Below are 21,013 nucleotides of genomic sequence, written 5' to 3' on the forward strand. Positions count from 1 at the left end.
CTTCTCTCTTGCCTCCTCCTACAACCCTATCCCTTATTCCCTCAGCCCCACATCCTACATATACCTATGGCAAACATACAGCCATATAAATTATTAAAACTACAAATCATAAGATCCCTAATACTTGTCTCATGAAAGCATATATTTAATTTGTGCTTTGGAAGTGTGAAGACACTTTATTTTTGAATGTTCTACGTAGTGTGAAAAGCACTGCTGTAGAACACACACACAGAGACAAAGAAATAAATTCCCATCCTGCCACATAGCAAACAATAGGAGAGACTGACTCTGCGGCAGAGGGAGGTGGGTTTCCCAGATGAGGTAACACTGGAGTTCAGCACTGACAAATAAAAAAGCTTACTGGACATGCAAGGAGAGGGCCATGGGTGGCAAACATGGGCAAAGAAAGGGCATTCTGAAAGTTCATTCCATACTCAGGAAGAAGGGTTGAAGTAATAGCGGGGAGAGAATGACAGAACAAGAGGCTAGAAAGGGGGTTCAGGTCAGCAACACTTCTTCTTCACCCTGGTAGTGACATTTCTTTTACGTGCCAAGAACTGAATCCAGTTTGCAGTTTTCTTACCTCTGTGATATCTTAGTGCTTCCTTTACCCTTTCCGGTAAATAGTTTAATTAACTTTATACTTTGGTAACAATCTTCACATTAACTTCGGATCAAATAACTGGAGTGTCTTCTGTCTCATGAATGACACTTCACTAATATAAAAATCACTACAAATGTCTTAGGAAAGTAATGACTCATTAAATCTTTGTTCTAAAAAGAACACTGGTAGCCATGTAGAGAGTGTGATGTGTCAGAACAGGTTACTGGGTTTAATAATCGCTCTAGTGGTTAAGTGGCAACTGAAATATAAAGGAAGAAACCATGTGCAGAATGACCTTCACTAAACTGTTATTAGGTTATGTCCTGAGGTTTTTATTTAAGTTGCTATAATAAAACATGAACTTTACTACTGTACTTATATTTCCTTCTAATACCGAGATGGAACTAGGTTTCCTCCCTTTCTACACTAGCTGCTAGGAACTTTAGAGTCAAAATTGAAGGTGAATCAGAACCATGCTTATCTTTGTAGAAGCATTTTTTCTCCCACCTTTCCTTGGACCCAATTATATGTTTCAGTGCTTAATTGTATATGCCTTTTATTGAAAACTGTCTCAAATCCGTTAAGTGATGGATATATAATTATTCAAAGTCGAAAGTTTTCTTCTTTGTAACAAAACTTTAGATTATATAACTGTGACAATTTTTGCCTCAAGACATGAATAGACGCAAAAAAAAATAACTTGACATCCCACACTGAAAGTCCAAACAACAATGAACATTATGCTATAACGCTCTGATAACAATACATGACAAATACAACAACTTCAGCTTCAACTGTCTGAGGAAAAATCTGCTTTTACAAAATTACTAACACTTTTCTGTGTGTTATAGAAAAAGGTAAGTGAGGCCACTTAGATTAAAATAATCTCCCTTATTCTTTTCCACACCCTGGGTAAGATATATCTTGCCTGAGAAGTGTCTCTGTTTTCATTCTACTGCTTAGATTAGGATTACTAAAAGATACCTAATTCTGTGGTTAGAGGTAGTCTCTTTTTTCTTTTCTTTTTTTTTTTTTTTTTTTTGAGACGGAGTCTTGCTCTGTCGCCCAGGCTGGAGTGCAGTGGTGCGATCTCGGCTCACTGCAAGCTCTGCCTCCCGGGTTCACGCCATTCTCCTGCCTCAGCCTCCCAAGTACCTGGGACTACAGGCACCCACCATCACGTCTAGCTAATTTTTTGTATTTTTAGTAGAGATGGTGTTTCACCATGTTAGCCAGGATGGTCTCAATCTCCTGACCTCATGATCCGCCCGCCTCGGCCTCCCAAAGTGCTGGGATTACAGGCGTGAGCCACTGCGCCTGGCCAGAGGTAGTCTCTTTTTTATGTACTTCTGTTTCACTTTAGAGGAAGTACCATTCAAATTAACAGAACAAGTCAATCTCCCTTTAGTTTTTTGCATCAAGTCATAATCTAGAGTTAAGAGGGCTGCAAGTAACTCTAGCACTTGCTGCACAAGGCTTAACCATCTATTTGTTCATTTGGTACCAATATGGCAATATAAAATCACATATGAAAATTACCTGAAGGATTGGAAAAATCCAACATACTGGTAGTAGGCTGCAGGAGATCAGGGCTGCTGGATGAGAGTGTTCCAGGGATGGGCATTATAGCCAGACTATGCCTACAGTGCCTTGTTCCCACAATGCTGTCATCTTGTGATTGGCTTAGGCCTCCGTCACTTCAAAAGAATGTCATATATCACTTTAAAGTATTTGAGAGTAAGTAGTAAACGTTTCTGTTCCCTGTGCACTAAGGCATAAAAGAACCAATTCAAAGAGGTGATTTAAACAATTGAAATACTACAGCAATTTTTAAAAGACAATTGTAATGATGAAAATGGCACTAAAATTTTTAACAATTACATTAAAATAAAATCTAACTTATACATCTAAGTAATTCTACTACATCCTAATTAAATTGTCTTATTTAGTGTCTACCAGTTTGGGTGAAGAAACTGAACCTGAGTATTTAGGGAACCCTTCAAATTTGCCAGTTTTAGTGGACACTAATACATGTATCCAAAAATGCACAGCCACACCATAGCAAGGTGTTCTCTTTCTCTTTCCCTTTCTCCAGAAAATCCTGGTGATCCTCTAGGAAAAAGAGTCTACATTCAAACCAAAAACTATGGCAGGTAATAGATAACAATGGGGCCAAGGTCAAGTTGACAAAGTAAGAGTGGTCTTTAAACACTGGACCAGAAAAAAAATAGAATTACGAAAATTACAGTCTCTAAAGTTCATTCTAAGGGTACATTATTTCTTATTTAATCTCTCAAGTCTAATTATTTAAGCAAACAAAATATTCTTCCTTTAAAATATTTTAGAAATGTGACATAGGCAACTTCTAAATCCACCTAGAGAAAAAATAAAAACAAAGAAACAAACACTGTCACTTAGGTTTTAGATACCCCCCAAATTTTAGCTTACTTTTAAGCAAAACAGTTCTACAAAAACATAAGATAGCAGTGAAAAAAATTTCCATCAACATCAATAACCAAAAACTACTTCTAAGGGTTGTGCTTACATTAAAACCAATGCTCTGTTACTATTAATTCTTGTCTATATTTTATCAAATGCAGCATTCTGCCTAGTACTTGCTATACATACCAACAGAAGTATCACAGAATACTTACCTATTATCATGAAAAAGATTAAAGTATAGTATTATAAATGAATAATATGAAATACATTTAAATTACATTAGATGTAGAATATAGGATTTTACGTAGATTAGAAAACTATGCAAGATGGAGAGTTAGACTGTTAAATAAACTGCTAAAGGACTGTTAATAGTCAGACATGAAAGAGAGGGCCAGGATATGACAGAGCTGAAGAGTCAGAGAAAAGCAAAGAGACATGGAAGAAAGCAAAGATTAGTGTTTCAAGGGCAAGCTTTGATGTCAGACAGACCTGAGCTACTAGCTGCTTGACTTCAGGCAAATTTCGTTCTCTTTATAAACTTTGGTTTTCTCATCTGTAAATGTGAGCAATACTTTCTCCCCCAGGAATACTGAAAAATCAGGTAATATAGGCAAATGTTGTGGTGTAAAGGAAAACAAGACTTTAATTCTTAAGAATGGACTTACTTTTACAAAAATTAAAATGAGAATAGGGCGGGGCACATTGGCTCACCCCTGCAATCCCAGCACTTTGGGTGGCAGAGGTGGGTGAATCACCTGAGTCAGGAGTTTAAGACCAGCCTGGCCAACATGGCGAAACCCCGTCTCTACTAAAAATACTAAAATTAGCCAGAAGTCGGGTGGCGCGTGCCTGTAATCCCACCTACTCGGGAGGCTGAGGCAGAAGAATCGCTTGAACCCAGGAGGCAGAGGTTGCAGAGAGCTGAGATCACGCCATTCCACTCCAGCCTGGGTGACAGAGCAAGACTCCGTATCAAAAAAATAAATAAAAAAAAATAAAATGAGAATTGTACAAACCCAGAAGGGAGAATTATTTATTTTACTCAGTTTATATTAAAAAGTAGAGGCAGGTCCGAGTAAAGGTACTAGAGAAACAGAAAGTGCTTTCCTGGGGAGAGAAGGCAGTCTAATTTGACAGATAAAGCAAAGGAGATATCTCATTTGATAAATAATTTGCATTTACTCTAAATTGACTCCTTATAATTTGGTTTGTATTCCTAAAGATTAGAGTTAAATGTTCTAAGGTTAGGTAAGAGAAAATAAGAGGAAAAAGGGCTTTCAAAGGTATTTAAAGTATACAGAAAATAAAGATTTTTTTAAAAAACAGTCTTTCTTTAATTGACTTTTGAAAACAAACACATCAATTTTTGGACACAGAGGGTGCGACAACAATCCAAGGAAGCAAACCATTAAAGAAGTTGTCCAGTCCTACTAATAATAAAGTAGAAGCAACTTTAACAATGTTAAAAAGTTACAATTTTCTATTAAAGGGAATTAACTGCATCAACTGCAGCAAGCTGAATCACTATACAAATTAAGATGTACAGAAAATACGAAAAGTTCTTATATCTCTTGCTGATGCTATTTAACATCGCTTCTGCTTTTGAATGCTCAATAGAGAAAACACTGTATAGCTATAAATATGTAAAGCTGGTTACAAATTCGTAGTAATTAAAGTGTGAGGTGCATAAATGAAAACTATACTGCTATGTACAATCCATGCTATGCTATGAATGAAACAGTATTTAGTTGGCAAAATATCCATGCTTATTTGAAAGCTGAGTTGATAAAGCCCATTTGGCAAGTAATTGTATCATTCTTACCAAAACAGTCTCCTGAGAAGGTGATGCAGTAACAGAAGAAAAATCGTTTAAAAATATTCCTCAATACTTCCCCAACACTAAATTTACTTAGGATAAAAGTACTCGGTTTCATATTATGAAACTAAAAAGGCTACATAAATATCGCCAATATGTAAATAAAAAAGAATCCTAATATTTAAAAAGCAAACAAAAAATACGTTGACAAGAAATGGGGAGGAAAAATATAATTCCAGTTAAGCAAGCAAGGCAGTTTATTTCTGGGATTGTTACAATGAATAACACAGAGATGTTACTTAGGCAACTGTGATTTTAAAAACAAAATAAAAGCTATGTGATTTTTAAAAAAGAAAAACAGATTGCCTGAAATGTGAAGAATTCTTAAGTCAATAAAAACCATACTTCCGTCTTAACTTACAGATGTAATTCAAACTAGTAACATTTTTCACTTTAATTTTTAGGAACATTCTTTTAAAATTATATCATGGTTTGTTTGGGATTTTGGAATTATCTATTCTTATCTCAAGTATTTGTTCTTTCCTTACATTCTTTCTTTTCTATGACAACTCATCCTCTACTCTTACAGAACTGAGTGCTGCTAAAGGCAGAGAACAAGTTTCTGTTCTTGGTGCCTCTTCCAAAGAGGTCTGGCACACAGGAGATGCTCAGAAATTGTGAAACTGAACTCATTAAACATTTTTTTCAATTAAAAAATAACAAATGTTCAAGAAGAAAACTTGTAAAATACAGAAAGAAAGCAGAGAAGGAAGGGAAAAATTACCTATGAAACTATGCCTTCCAAAAACCACAATCAACATTTTGATATTTTTCCTTCTAGTCATTTTTCTGATGTGTAGTAGAATTTATTTAACCAATCCTTGTAGTTGGACATTTAGGGTGCTCCAACTTCTAGTGTAGATAAAACAACTTGGAGCATCTATATATAAATCTTCGTCTAATTACTATTAGAAACAGAACTACTGAATCAAATAATTTCGTCATTTTAAAATATTTATTGGCTAGTGCGGTAGCTCAAACCTGTAATCCCAGGACTCTGTGAGGCTGAGGCGCGTGGATCACCTGAGGTCAGGAGTTCCAAGTCAGGAGTTCCAGACCAGCCTGGCCAACATGGTGAAACCCTGTCGCTACTAAAAATAAAATTTATTTATTTATTTATTTATTTATTTATTTATTTATTTATTATTTTTTTGAGTCGGAGTTTCACTCTGTCACCCAGGCTGCAGTGCAGTGGCATGAGCTTGGCTCACCACAACCTCCATCTCCCTGGGTTCAAGTGATTCTCCTGCCTCAGCCTCCCGAGTAACTGGGATTACAGGCATGTGCCACCATGCCCAGCTAATTTTTGTAGTTCTCTTGCCTCAGCCTCCCAAACAGCTGGGATTACAGGTGTACACCACCATGTCCAGCTAGTTTTTTTATTTTTGGTAGAGATGGACTTTCACAATGTTGGTCAGGCTGGTCTCAACCTCCTGGCCTCAAGTGATCTGTCCACCTCGGCCTCCCAAAGTGCTGGGATAACAGGTGTGAGGCACCGTGCCCAGCCAGAATTTTGCCACTTTTAAAGCTTTTAATAGAAAGGCATCACTTTATATTAGCACACCAGTCTAAACTTTTATAAACTTATAACATTTTCAATTCTGTCCCTGACCATTCTTTTTGTCAATCTGTGAGGAAACAAATGGTATCCAGTATTAAACTGTATATCCTGGATCAATATCAATACAGATCCTCTGAGTCATGTTTTCTGCCTATTTTTCCATTGAAGTTTTAGTGATTTTTTTTCCTATTTGATTTCTGAGAGCTCTTTATATATAAAGGGTAGTATACCTTTGTGTAGCAGAAGGAATTGTCTGAATTCACTTCAGATGACTGTCAAGAAATATAAGATACATTCTCCGAAATGCAAAAAGGCCAGTCTGATAGGTAAGACAGCTCTCCCAACAAAACAGGCTCCAGAAACCTTTGACTTCCAAGATAAACTATTTTTTCTGTATTTATGTGGCTGAAATAATTAGCATTTTACTCCTTGGAAACATGTTTGGAAGGGACAGACAGGTTAATATAAACTTCTGCAGTGCAGCATTTCATTCATATTTATATTCATAACCAAGCATTTTCTTGTTGGCACAAAGCAAGAGACCCAATAATCCCTTCTGAGTTTAAGCAAAACTATTTTTACCAGATAGTCCTCTTTTTTGGGTACCAATATAAAGTTATAATGCTTGAAAATACTCAACTGACTGTTCCTGGCGACCTCAGTTTTACACCTCTTGCTGTAACCAAAGACAGAATTCAGGTACAGTAAACTAATTCCCACACCCTCACCAAAGGATAATGTGGAGATGAGATACTGATTTAGCTGCCTAAAACTTGAGTACAGCTGGTGAGAATGTGATAGTAACAAGTTGAAGAGAGTTATAATTACAGTCTTGTCTGTCTTTAGATGATACATGTCACAACTGTGTCGCTGGTCAAAATGAGACGCAGTTAATGGAAGAAAGATCTATTCCAGACAAAACCCATTAAGGCTTCTGGAAGTGGAACTCAGGGCATTACCCCCTGAGGAATTCTCCTCATGCATTCTTTTCTGCCTTCTGGATCCTCGGTTTTGTCCCTTTTTCACAGTGACTTCGTCATCCCCAACCGTCCCTGACCTCTTCAGTGTGGGCTGGCCCCTCTAACATTCTCCTTACTCGATCCCCATTTGTGAGACCATGCCTTTTCTTACAGTGTTTGCTACAGTACACTTGACATTCAAAATTTTGGTATTTTAAAGTAATGATTTTTATAAGCCACTCACCTCAAGGATAGAATGAGTAATGAACTTTTAGAAAAAACTCAGGGTATTTTAATCCTCTGAGTTCCAAATTAAATGAGGAGAAAATGTGTTTCCCTGACTGGAAATAAGAACTCAGGAAGACGAGGATATCTGATTGGAAAAACTTCGAGATTTTTAATTATTAAAAAAATATTTAAAAATAGCTATCATTAAAGATGAGAGTTGACACAATTCCAAGTTGCCTCCCAATTGTTCTCTCTGCTATCACTGCTATATTATGCTGTATCCACAACCCCAAATCACTAACACAGCCATCAGAGACGTCTTCCTAAAAGAACAAATCTTATCAAATCCCATGTCTTCTTATGGCTCCCTGTCATGACATGATGAAGTCTATTATCTTTAGCATAATATTCAAGGTCCCTCATAACCTACTTCTCTTGCTCTGGCTCTAGTTACATATACAGAAACACAATCTATTCAAACCTAACAAGTTTGTTCCTGCCTCCACTTATCAACCTGTAACATGAGAACTTTGCAATTTGCTTAGATTATCAACTCTTGGAGGATAAGAACCTTGATCTATTTATCTTCCTGTCTCTGGCTTAGTATATAATAAATGTGTACAGAATAAGGGTTCCTGATGTGAATTTCTCAGAGGTAAGGACCATCTCTTTTTGTTCCTATAACTATAATCTGGCACAATTACCAGGAACTTTCAGGAGGCAAGTAAGTATTTTCTTTTAATGTATTTTTTGAACTTGCTTCATTTCATTCACTGATTATTCACTGTCTTAACTTATTCAATAAACACAAACTGAGTGCCTACTATGTGCTAAGTATTGTACTGCTCTTGATTAGAACTTTTGTAATTGCTTCAGGAAGCTGCTAATGTAATATATACTAGAGTCATCGCCAATCATGACACTTTAGTGGACTAATTCCATCAGTATTTTACAGACCTTAATTTACATTTAAAATCTTCAAGTATTACTAAGTTTTGGTGATATCCTATTTTGGAAATAGAAATAGGTCTGATTAAAAAGTTCAACTTTAGAATTCAAGAAGGAATAAATGGTGCTGCAAAGGAAAAATGATTTAAAAAAAAAAAAACTGGTGAATAAGTCCCAAGATTTAAGGTGTACAATTTGTAGGGATCAGGAGACTAAAAGTGGACCAAAAATATTTAAAAATGGATTTCATAAAATAAAATGGACAGTCTTTCCCAAAATTCAAAATAATGCTATTACATAATCTGAAAGTAGTAACTTCATGAAAGTGATAGGGAGAAGTTCAAATGTATTCTTATTTGAGTACTGTTTGAAGACTTTATGATACATTAGTTATATAACAAAGCAAAACTTACCCAAGCCTCCCCCCACCCCAAATAAAAACTTTACAGTGAAGATGAAAATTCCTGCATAGCTAAGATTGGCATTACCTACCTAAATAGCTTTGGAGGCAAGATACTAAATCGTGTTTTATCCAAAATCTTCCTGATTTTGTTTCTTCCACCTGAAACAGTATTTGCTTTAACTTTCTTACTTCCTTTCTCCTGTGATGTCTGTTCAATATCTCCTGGCACATGCTGGATAGAATGGCGATTACTTTTTTTTTCAGCAATTTTGGGAATATGAGGAACACCAGATTTCTCTTGTTCAGTCCTAAAAAGTAACTCTTTGAACACTGTGGAAATAAAACAAATGCGTCATTTCATTTCATTTCTTTTCTTCTCTTCAGAAAATTTTTATACCAACAACAAATTTTAAGGATAAACACAGTGACTTTCCATTATTTGAACTTTCTCAGTCTCATTCAACTAAACACTGTCAAGTATTCACCCGTCCTTTAGCAGCTATATCTTTTTCTTTCTTTAGTTTTTATACCTGATTATACTTCTGATGTTGCCCAACACTAATAAAAGGAAAGTCAGTGGGGGGAAAGGGAAAGGAAGTGGGCAGGCTGCAGGCAAGTTTGAAAAAAAACAGAGGTTCCTATTTAGGTAATAAGTAATATAACTGCTAATCAACTAATTTTATAGAAACAGATATTTAGGTTCTATTGTATGTTATTTCTTATAATACAGCTGACCCTTGAACAACACCAGTTTGAACTATGTGGGTCCATTTATACTTGAATTTTTTTCAACCAAACGTGGATTGAAAATACAGTATTCTTGGGATGCAAAAACCTGCGTATGGCTCTGAAGAACCAACTGTGGGTCTTGAATATGCACAAATTTGGGTGTACATGGGGTGGAGGTCCTGTAACCAACCCTATGCATATACCGAGGGATAACTACATATGTCACTTGAGATGAGACCTCACTACTGTAGTCAGGTTCAGATTGTAAAATTTAGATGAGAAAAGCTTTGCTGGACTTTATTTTTACTTTTACCAAAAGCAGTAATTTTGGTTATTGATTGATTGACTGATTTTGAGACAGAGTCTCACTCTGTTGCCCAGGCTGGAGTGCAGTGGCATAATCTCAGCTCACTGCAACCTCCATCTCCTGGATTCAAGCGATTCTCTTGCCTCGGCTTCCAGAGTAGCTAGGATTACAGGCATGTATCACCACACCCGGCTAATTTTTGTATCTTCAGTAGAAATACGGTTTCCCCATGTTGGCCAGACTGGTCTCGAACTCCTGACCTCAGGTGATTCGCCCACCTCGGCCTCCCAAAGTGCTGGGATTACAGGCATGAGCCACCATGCCCGGCCTAATTTTGGTAATTTTAATTTGGTAATATATATCGATTCCTCACGGTCACATTTATGAGGCTATGTCATTCAGTAAAGCTGCTAAAAAAATATCCACTTCAGTGGTCTGAAGTAAAAACAAGTAACAACCAATCATATCTTAGATACTGCTTTTTTTTTTTTTTTTTAAATTTTGAGAGAGTTTCGCTCTTGTTGTCCAGGCTGGAGTGCAATGGCGCAATCTTGGCTCACCACAACCTTCACCTCCTGGGTTCAAGAGGTTCTCCTGCCTCCCAAGTAGCTGGGATTACAGACATGCATCACCACACCTGGCTAATTTTGTATTTTTAGTAGAGATGGGGTTTCTCCATGTTGGTCAGGCTGGTCTCGAAGTCCCAACTTCAGGTGATCCACCTGCCTCGGCCTCCCAAAGTGCTGGGATTACAGGCGTGAGCCACCATGCCTGGCCTTTTTTTTTTTCCTTTTTTTGAGAAAGGGTCTCACTCTGTTGCCCAGGCTGGAGTTCAGTGGTGTGATCAGGGCTCACTGCAGCCTGGACCTCCCTAAGCTCAGGTGATCCTCCCACCTCAGCCTCTTGGAGCAGTTGGGATTACAGGAGTGTGCCACCATGCTGGGTTGATTTTTGTATTTTTTTGTAGAGATGGGGTTTCGACATGTTGCCCAGGATGACCTCGAACTTCTAGGCTCAAGAGATCTGCCCGTCTCAGCCTTCCAAAGTGCTGGGATTACAGGCGTTAAGCCACCGTGCCTGGCCTCAGATATCTTTCTATCAAGTCTAACTAAGTCTGGTGAATTATTTCATCCTTAATGAGGGTGCAGGTACATTTGGGAAATTACCTGTTTAGCAATCTATTTGCCTACACCAAATTTTTGCCTTGTGAGGATGGCTACATCTCCTTGGGATAAAGCAAAGATAAATCTGTATAAGGTTAAATATCTAGAAACGATGAGTCATGGTGCCTGAAGAAGTCTGAATTACAGAGAAACAGTGGTTGCGTATTCTTAGAATAGACTTAAATGGCTTCAGCTGCATAAGCTGTGGAAGCAAACACTCAGCTTATCATTACATACAGCTTTCAGCAGTATATGCTGCACCTTTTTTTATTTTTTAAGTTGTAAATTGTGTAAATATGCCCACTGAAAAATCCAATCACAGAGAATTTTTTTGGAAAACGACAGAAAAGGAAAGTAAGAGTTTCCCACAAAATCAAAGAACTTACAAGTAAGATAGAAATGGATAAAGCCTTAAGAATGGATTAAAATACTTACAACTTGGTATTCACTTGTAAAATCTGGACTGATTTGAGGGTTTCAACAGAAGGATGATACCACATTACCAAACCACAGCGCAAGTTTATGAAAAGCACATTTTTCTGCTATCAAAATGATGGAGACTTTTTAGAAGTTACCTTCCATAAAGTCTGCATGATTAAAATAAAATAACAAATTTCACTTGATTTTAAGCCATATGGTAATATACACACACACACGTGTGTGTATGTGTGTGTGTGTATACATGTATATATGTACATTTATATATGCATTTTTTGGAAACAGGGTCAGGTCTCACTCTGTCATCCAGGCTGGAGACCATAGCTCACTGCAGCCTTGACTTTATGGGCTCATCTGATCCTCCCACTTCTGCCTCCTGGGTAGCTGGGACGACAGGCATGTGCTACTGCACCCAGCTCATTTTTTCTATTTTTGTAGAGATGTGGTCTCACTATGTTTCCTAGGCTAGTCTTGAACTCCTGGGCTCAAATGATCCTTCTGCCTCGCCCTCCCAAAGTGATGGGATTACAGGGGTGAGCCACCACGACTGGCCAATACTTTTTAAATCTAAAATTCAGACATTCATTCAAAAAATGTCAACCTATAAATATAGGTCAGGCACTTCACTTGATGTTTGTATATTACTACTGTTGTGGAACTTACAGTCAGTCTAAGACGCATAAAACATAACCAGAGGAACTACTTAAAACAGTAGGAAAGGGCAATCTTCCTTAAGCAAGTCATCCTGTAAAAAGAAATCAGAAAGATGAGAAGATTTTAACTAGGCAAAGGATGAGTAATCTTAGGTAGAGAAAATCTCAAGTTCAAAGTCCCTGTGGTAGAAGGAGAGTTCAAGAAAATTAAAATGACTAGAGAACAAGGTAGAGATGAGGCCAGTTAATGCTATACTAAAGTATTCAAATTTTCTGTTAGAGCAAAAGGAAAACTTTGAAGGGGCGATTTCCTTAGTAGTGTGTATATAAGGTAACTGAATTATTTTTTAAAATTGTTAAATTTGGCTGGGTGTGGTGGCTCATGCCTGTAATCCTAGCACTTTGGGAGGCTGAGGAGGGTGGATCACCTGAGGTCAGGAGTTCGGGACCAGCTTGGCCAAAATGGTGAAACTCCATCTCTACTAAAAATACAAAAATGAGTGGGGCACGGTGGCGCATGCCTGTAATCCCAGTTACTCCAGAGGCTGAGACAGTAGAATCGCTTGAACCTGGGAGGCGGAGGTTGCAGAGAGCCGAGATCGAGCCACTGCACTACAACCTGGGCAACAGAGTAAGACTCTGTCTCAAAAAAAAAAAAAAAAAAAAAAAATGTTAAATTTCTCCACTGGATATGAGTATGTAATTATAAGTAAAAATTTGTGGAGCTTGTAGTTTGTTTTAAAGAAGAGAAATGATTGCGTTAAATTAAAAAAAATAGGGACAAAAATGAAAGGATAGTGAGTACACATAACTACAATGCTATTAAACAGCAATATCAGACATTGTACATGAATCAAAAGTAAAAGTGCCAAAGAATCTATAAAAGCTTAATAAAACTGACTACATAAAAATTAAAAATGTCTCTTCCCACATATGTATATATGCGTTCACAAACACATGAAACAAAAGTCAAAACACAAACCACTTAGGGAAAATACTTTCAACTTTTCAACTCTTTAAAAAGAGTTGAAAGATACTATTTTAATTTATAAAGTGCTCAAACAAGTCAATAAAAGATGAGTAACAATATAAAAAGGGGCAGATGAAGTCAAGACTTTACAGAGGCCGGGCGTGGTGGCTCACACCTAAAATCCCAGCACTCTGGGAGGCCGAGGCAGGTGGATCACGAGGTCAGGAGATTGAGACCATCCTGGCTAACACAGTGAAACCCCGTCTCTACTAAAGAATACAAAAAATTAGCATGGTGGCGGGCACCTGTAGTCCCAGCTACTCGGGAAGCTGAGGCAGGAGAATGGCATGAACCCAGGAGGCGGAGCTTGCAGTGAGTGGAGATCGTGCTACTGCACTCCAGCCTGGGCAACAGAGCGAGACTCCATCTCAAAAAAAAAAAAAAAAAAAAAAGACTTCATAGAAAAGAAATGCCAAAACACACAAAAAAGGTGTTCAACCTTACTTGTTATTAAATAATGTATATCAAAATTTAAAAGACTGATTATACCCACTGCAGAGGCTTTTTTTTTTTTTTTTTTGAGACAGAGTCTTGCTCTGTTGCCAGGCTGGAGTGCAGTGGTGCGATCTTGGCTCACTGCAACCTCCGCCCCCAAGGTTCAAGTGATTCTCCTGCCTCAGCCTCCCGAGTAGCTGGGACTACAGGTGCATGCCACCACACCCAGCTAATTTTTGTATTTTTAGTAGAGACAGAGTTAGCTAGGATGGTCTCAATCTCTTGACCTCGTGATCTGCCTGCCTGGGCCTCCCAAAGCGCTGGGATTACAGGCGTGAGCCACTGTGCCCGGCCAAGACATTCTTATACACTGATGAATGAAGCATAGATCGTGATAAACTTTCAGAAAGTAAAACCCTGCAGTGTCTGTCAAAAGTAATTCCACTTTGAGAAATGTATCATATAGATGGATCTATATGAGCATAAAAGTACAAAGAATTTTTATTATATCTCTGTTAATAGCAAAAACTATAAACAATCTAAAATATCTATCAATATGACATTAACTCAACAGATTATGGTAATAATAGAATTCTATGTAATAATAAAAATTATATAACAAGTAGGTCTGTATGAACTGATGTGAAAAAGCACAGAATATTGTACACAGTATGGTTCCATTGTATATTTTTAGTATTTTAGTTTTCAAAATATATGCACTTACTACTTTTATTAAAACTTAAAAAGACAAGTTATCTGAAAAACGGGATTTTTGGGTTTAGAGACAGAGTCTTGCTCGTTGCCCAGGATGGAGTGCAGGGACACAATCACAGCTCATTATAGTCTTGAACTCCTGGGTTCAAGTGATCTTCCTGCTTCAGCCTCCCAAGTAGCTGGGACTACAGGTGCATGCTACCATGCCCAGCTAAATTTTAGTGTTTTGTAGAGACCAGGTCTCACTATGTTGCCCAGGCTGGTCTTGGAACTCCTAGCCTCAAGTGATCCTCCCGCCTCAGCCTCCTAAATTGCTAGGATTACAGGCATGAGCCACCATGCTTGGCTAGAAGTGGGATTTTTAAAGATTTTAGAAAGCTGTGGAAGCCAAGAGGAATAAGTTAAAATTCCAGGATAGGAAGAGAGTAAACTGAGACTGCCAGCTGTTTTCTTCTCTGGGTGCATTTGCTAAATCTAAACATGAGGTGTGGGTCAGGTAGAGGGACTCTTCGAGGAGAGACAGAACTTTAGATGGCTGTGAGCACTTGCATGAAAACTAGAATTCAATGAAGCCTAAAAGCAGTGTCACTTTTCTCCACAGGACAACTGCTATTAGTAGGAGTTCCCTTTTCTCATTCCTCAAGCCAGGCTTCTCCTGGATCTCTGTCTGTACCACAGTACTCACATCCAGGTTTTAGGTTGCCTTGAGTCCAACCTAGGGCATACTAGAATTAAAATAATAGTGAATTCATTGCTGGTAGTGGTACTTTGAATTATGGTATTCTTCTGTGAATTGCCTGTTGCTATTTGCTTTTCAGAGTTCTCAACTAAGTGGCTCATGATTCTGTCCAGGTTTACTATTAAGTTCAGTGAGAGATGAAGGGTGGTGTGTGTTTACTCCATCTTATCTGGAAATGGAACACTTAATTTGATTTTTATCTTCATGGACATAAAAGATAGCAAACTTAAAATCTGTGTCTGATATTCTGGAGCAACTGTGCTTCTGTTTCTGTTGGTTCTGGCTCATACTGACTTTTAAGAGTGCCTCATAATCTTTGCTTGACTCTGTTTTTAAAAAATTATTTTTAGAAATAACAAGTTGCTGTTAGTATCCTCTAAAGAAGATATTTATTTTCTTTTGTCAGGCACCTATAATCTAAGTCCAGGGCCAAAACTGTAAGTTTTTCTTGGTCACCTAGATGGTCAGTTAGGTACAGCGCACATCCACTTCAGAGAGAGGTTTTCAAAGTCTCAATCCTAACAATAGTAGCATTACTCTATTGTAATGCTACTATTTTATCCTTTGGTGGGCACTAAACTACAAACCTGTAAGTTTATCAAGGAGCTCCTCTCAGTTTTATTCTACGGATGGGAAAATGGCCCTGGAAAAAGAGACATCCCTTTGGGATATGGTCCCAGGAGTGGGAAAAGGCTTTGACACATCCAGAGTTTTTCACTATCTTTTTGGATTGTTATGTTTGTTTATAGTTTTTCATATTTAGTCTAGCTCTTTTAAGTTGTCTTCAGTCAACACTGGAAGTAGAAAGTTGACACAAGTTTTGTTTAATACATTTTCCTCAGCTCATAGTGAGGCCTTTGAAATATGAGAGTCACATCCTTCTTTTACTCTGGGATATTCTCTGCTATTATTTCCTAAATATCTTCTTCGTTACATTTTCTTTTAGATATCCTGGAATAGAGCTTAATTTTACTTTGTCTTTTTGTTCCATAGTATGGGAGATTTTTCTCAACTTTATTATCTATTCTTTCAAACAAATGTTTTTGTCTGTAAGAGTTACTTCTTTCTCAATGATTTTTGTTTATTCTTTCCTAATATCCTGTTCTTGTTTCAAGGGATAAATTTTTTTTTTTTTTTTTTTGAGATAGGGTCTCGCTCTGTCCCCCAGGTGGGAGTGCAGTGGCGCAATCTCGGCTCACTGCAAGCTCTGCCTCTCAAGGGATAAATTTTTAAATTGCTCTGTGCAGCGTCCTAGAAATGTTTTTCTTCTCTCCTTTAAATATTTTCTCCAGAATCTATAAGATCACTCATTAGGTCTCTACCACACCCTCTCAATGATCCTGATTCTCCTTATGCTTGGTGATCCCTGATCGTCAGTTTTAAGTAATAAAAGGACTGAGAATGGTTTGTTCTAGTATTGTGTCCAGAGTTGGTTCCTTCCAGTGGGTTCCTGGTCTCGCTGACTTCAAGAATGAAGACGCAGACCTTCACGGTTGAGTGTTACAGCTCTTAAAGTGGTGTGTCTGGAGTTTGTTCCTTCAGATGTGTCCGGAGTTTCTTCCTTCCGGTGGGTTCATGGTCTTGCTGACTTCAAGAATGAAGCCGCGGACCTTCGCGGCGAGTGTTACAGCTCTTAAAGGTGGTGCAGACCCAAAGAGTGAGCAGCAGCAAGATTTATTGTGAAGAATGAAAGAACAAAGCTTCCAGAGGGTGGAAGGGGACCCTGGCAGCTTGCCCCTGCTGGCTGGGGTGGCCAGCTTTTATTCCCTTATTTGTCCCTGCCCACATCCTGCTGATTGGTCCATTTTACAGAGTGCTTGATTGGTCCATTTTACAGAGTGCTAATTGGTCCATTTTACAGAGTGCTGATTGGTGCATTTACAATCCTTTAGCTAGACACAGAGCACTGATTGGTGCGTTTTTACAGAGTGCTGATTGTGCATTTACAATCCTTTAGCTAGACACAGAGTGCTGATTGGTGCATTTACAATCCTTTACCTAGACCCAGAGCGCTGATTGGTGTGTTTTTACAGAGTGCTGATTGGTGCGTTTACAATCTCTAGCTAGACAGAAATGTTCTCCGAGTCCCCACTTGACCCAGGAAGTCCAGCTGGCTTCACCTCTCAGTATCACTGAACCAATGTCTTCTGGTCGCAGCTTTCCTTTTTGTAGGTGTCCTCACTGTGAGTTTGATACAGGACGACCTAACTGCTCAACTCTATTTCATGGTAATGCCAGAGTTATTAGGGCTTTATTAGGGGCATCACCACATCTAGAGTAAAATGCTCCATTTCTACAAATATTTTACAAATATTCCTTTGTAATTTAATAGATAAATTAAAATTCCAGAATAGAAAGAGAGTAAACTGAGATTGCCAGCTGTTTTCTTCTCTGGGTGCATTTTCTAAATCTAAACATGAGGTATTTAGCTTTCTCCTTGGTGTTTTGCTTTCCACCTAGGGTAAGGAAGAAAGAGGTGACTGCTATGTTCCCCCTTTGCGGCACCATGTAACTTCTACCCTCTGCTATATCCAACCTAGGGTTCTGTTGGCCAACTGTTTTCCCACTACTCAAAGGGTTCTGAGGGTATGGCTTCTGTCTTTTGCATCCTTCAGATCTACTTTTCTGTGTCCCAGAGTTCATGGGGGTTCACACTATCTCTGTATTTTTATTCAGAATATTTAATACCAGTTAGTAATCTTTATGTGACGGGTACAAAAGGTTTAAAGGTATTAGATACTTAGAAGAAACCTAGGAAATAGTGCTAGAGAAACTGAAGCTTGGAAAGACTAAATAATTTGCTCAAAGTAAGAGCAAGTCCTGCTTTCTTATTTTTCGAAACTGGAAATCTCTTTCATTTAACCTAAAAGTTGGCATTTCTAGATATTAGTCGAAACTCCAGGAAATCAAAAAATTCTGAAGGCTTACTTATTCTATGCTAAAGTAATATAATACTAAATTGCCAATTGACAGTTTACCAGATTTAACATGATGTAATTCAGTCAAAGGGACTCAAAAAGAGGAAAAACCCCACGTTTCATTTTTCATTATGACTAAGCACAATATAAAAAGCCAAAGTGAAAAAAATAAAACTCACACTTCCCTTCCGTAGGCATAGCTTTTAAAGCCAACTCTTACTTCTCAAATTGTAACCTAAAAAACCTAGAGAGATTTGTTTTCCTCCCTACTTCATAAGGACTCTTAAAGTTTCTTTGTTATTTCAATTGCTATATGATTTTTACTGTTACTCTTTTCAGAATTTCTGAAAAATCCTAAAGTGTCTAAGGCAATCAAATCACAGTAAATCTTTCCTAAAAGTTTAAAAAAACACACAGTAGATTTGGTTAAAAGTATGAGCTTAGTCACTGGTTTTATTTAAATATAAACATGATAAAAACACAACAGAGGCACTGTAATCATTTTTCCACACAAAGGTAGAGTATGCTCTTATTAGAAATCTGTAATTCACTAAGTACTTAAGTCAATGCTTTACTCAGTTTATTTCCATAAAACAGCTAATCTGGCATTCATATTACTTCAGAAAGCTGGCTTAAAGATTAGAAGTAGACTAATTTGCACACTAGCTGGGGGAAAAAATGCCTGATTATGACTTCTTAGTTTTATTCCAGACATTCTATATTTCATTCAGTATCCCTCCAGCAGAGTACATAATACACGCTCCATAGGAATTTCATAAATAACTGAAGGTAGCTGTACACCTATTTTAAAACTTACTATCAAAATAATTAAAAACATAATGAAAAATGAAAATTCTAGAATACATAATAGTTCAAAACTAAAGATTCTGAAACTAGCTGAAGAGCTTAGACAAAAACATGTTTATATTTTACTATCTTTTCTTCCACTGTAATGACTTTTCTATTACCAAATTAAGAAGAAAGAGTTCAGGCAATTTTTACAACAAAACTCACCAAAAATGTTGGTCTTCACAGTAAGTGCAAGATGAGTATTATTCCTCAAAATTTCAACGGCTTTCATAAATGTAATATTCTCAAAGTTTTGTCCGTTTACTTCCATAATCTTAAAAGTATTTAAAAAATACAAATTAATACGGAACAGTATTAGTTACTCCTACAACCTTAAAAGTTTAATAGTGAATAAATAAAATGAAACTTGAATAAAATGTACTCCTATGTGAACAACAGTTATCTCTGTGAGAAGCTGGACTACTGTTTTTCTTTTTCTCTATATTGTTGTATTTTCCAAATTCTTTACTATAAACATTTTTTTTGACAGTTAATGCCCTCTGGGATCATACTGAGGAAATTTAAAAAATACCCACACCAGATGGTTGACAAAGGAAAACATTTAATCATGGCAGATCAGCTCATAAAAATTATTGCCTGCAAATGTATATACAAATTTGTCAAATATTCTCAATGTAAATTTACTGAATTTCAAAGAGAGGTAATTCTTTTAAAGGGAGTACTCTAAATATATTTAATATGATTTTCTGCCATTGATTGAATCAGGCAGCCAAACAGCAAGAAGCACAACTGAAATGGGTTCTTCTTCCAGGTAAACACTGCTGACCCTTCACAAGAGGGCTTCCCCAATTTGGCTATACCTCAGAATCACAGAAGCAGTTTATTTTAAGAAGTACTGATTCTAAGGGAAAAGGATAAAAAGATATAATGAGCAAAAACTAGTCAGAACAGAGAGCAGATCTAGGGGATCAACATAAAAATTTCTAAAGGATAAGAAAAAGAGTGAAAAAATATTAGGGAAAGAAAAAAAAATTCCATAGAAGTAAAATTCCCAGAGTTGAAAAAAGACTTGCATCTATGCACTAAAATGTCTCATCTAGTACCATGCAAAAATAATAAAAAGAGATCTATTTTTAAAAACATATCCCAATGAAATTTCTTTGTTCCAAGGAGAAAGAATAAAGAATCTATAAACATCATTGTGGGAAGATAACCCAAAGGTACCTACAAAAGAAGCGCAAAGAGTTTGGACTTCTCTTGGGCAACATTAAGTTGATGTGATAACTTTCTGTGACTGTAGTATTCTGAGGGAAAAGTCACTGTGGGAAAAAAATGTTACGCTCTATTGAACACAAGTATCTTCAGGAAGGCAAGAACATATAATACTGTATCACCCATCTGTTCCTTAAAAAAGTACTAAAAGAAGTACCAAAGATAACTGTGAAATGAGTTGAAATAATGGGGATATACAGTGCAAATGAAATAAAAGTGATCAATGAAATCAGTTAAGCGGGTGTAAATGTCTAAATGCTTGTTTAAAAGCTTATGAAACTTAACGCAAACATCAAAAGCCTTCTTGAAACAGAAGATACATAATGTTAAAAAGTAACAATAATGTAGATCTAAAATCTCAGATCATTTCAACAGTAGTTGGGAAGATTGAAGGAAGAAGTAAAAGCATGATAAATTTCATTCTCAAGAATGATTTCACGTGTGTGTGTGTGTGAAGAATTAGATTATTAAATGTGTCTGTGATACAAATAACTGAACAATAAATATACTGATTACAGGATTCTAGCTATTAGACATTCCTAATGAGTAGTCTGGGGTCAGGCCCAGAAAACTCTATTGTGGAAGCTGTCCTGGGAATTGTAGGCTGTTTAGCAGCATCCTCGGCCTCTGTCCACCAACATGCCAGTAATAATCCCCAAGTCTTAATAATAAAAAATATTTGCAGACATTGCCACTAGTTGAGAACCACTGTTCTAGAGTGTAGAACCTTTCATAATATGAATGAGCTCATAATTTTTAAAAAATGATAACATGGCTCCGTTAA

General features: G+C 37.2%; 1 protein-coding gene across 16 annotated transcripts in view; it reads right to left on the reverse strand.

Moving 5' to 3' along the window:
* RAPGEF6 (Rap guanine nucleotide exchange factor 6) overlaps positions 1–21,013 on the reverse strand; it is a 214,638-nt gene that overhangs the window by 47,104 nt on the left and 146,521 nt on the right. For all 16 annotated transcript variants that reach the window (XR_010156992.1, XM_001161644.5, XM_003339103.6 and 13 more), the window contains 3 exons: positions 19,162–19,270; positions 9,111–9,351; positions 2,144–2,301 (listed from right to left, as the gene is read on the reverse strand). Coding sequence is in view for 15 of the 16 variants with exons in the window: in XM_001161644.5 (XP_001161644.2) it covers positions 2,144–2,301; positions 9,111–9,351; positions 19,162–19,270 (508 nt within the window). In the remaining variant the exon portion in view is untranslated. The remainder of the gene's footprint in view (positions 1–2,143; positions 2,302–9,110; positions 9,352–19,161; positions 19,271–21,013) is intronic.

The sequence above is a fragment of the Pan troglodytes genome, chromosome 4 (assembly GCF_028858775.2).
Source record: "Pan troglodytes isolate AG18354 chromosome 4, NHGRI_mPanTro3-v2.0_pri, whole genome shotgun sequence".
NCBI lineage: Eukaryota > Metazoa > Chordata > Mammalia > Primates > Hominidae > Pan > Pan troglodytes.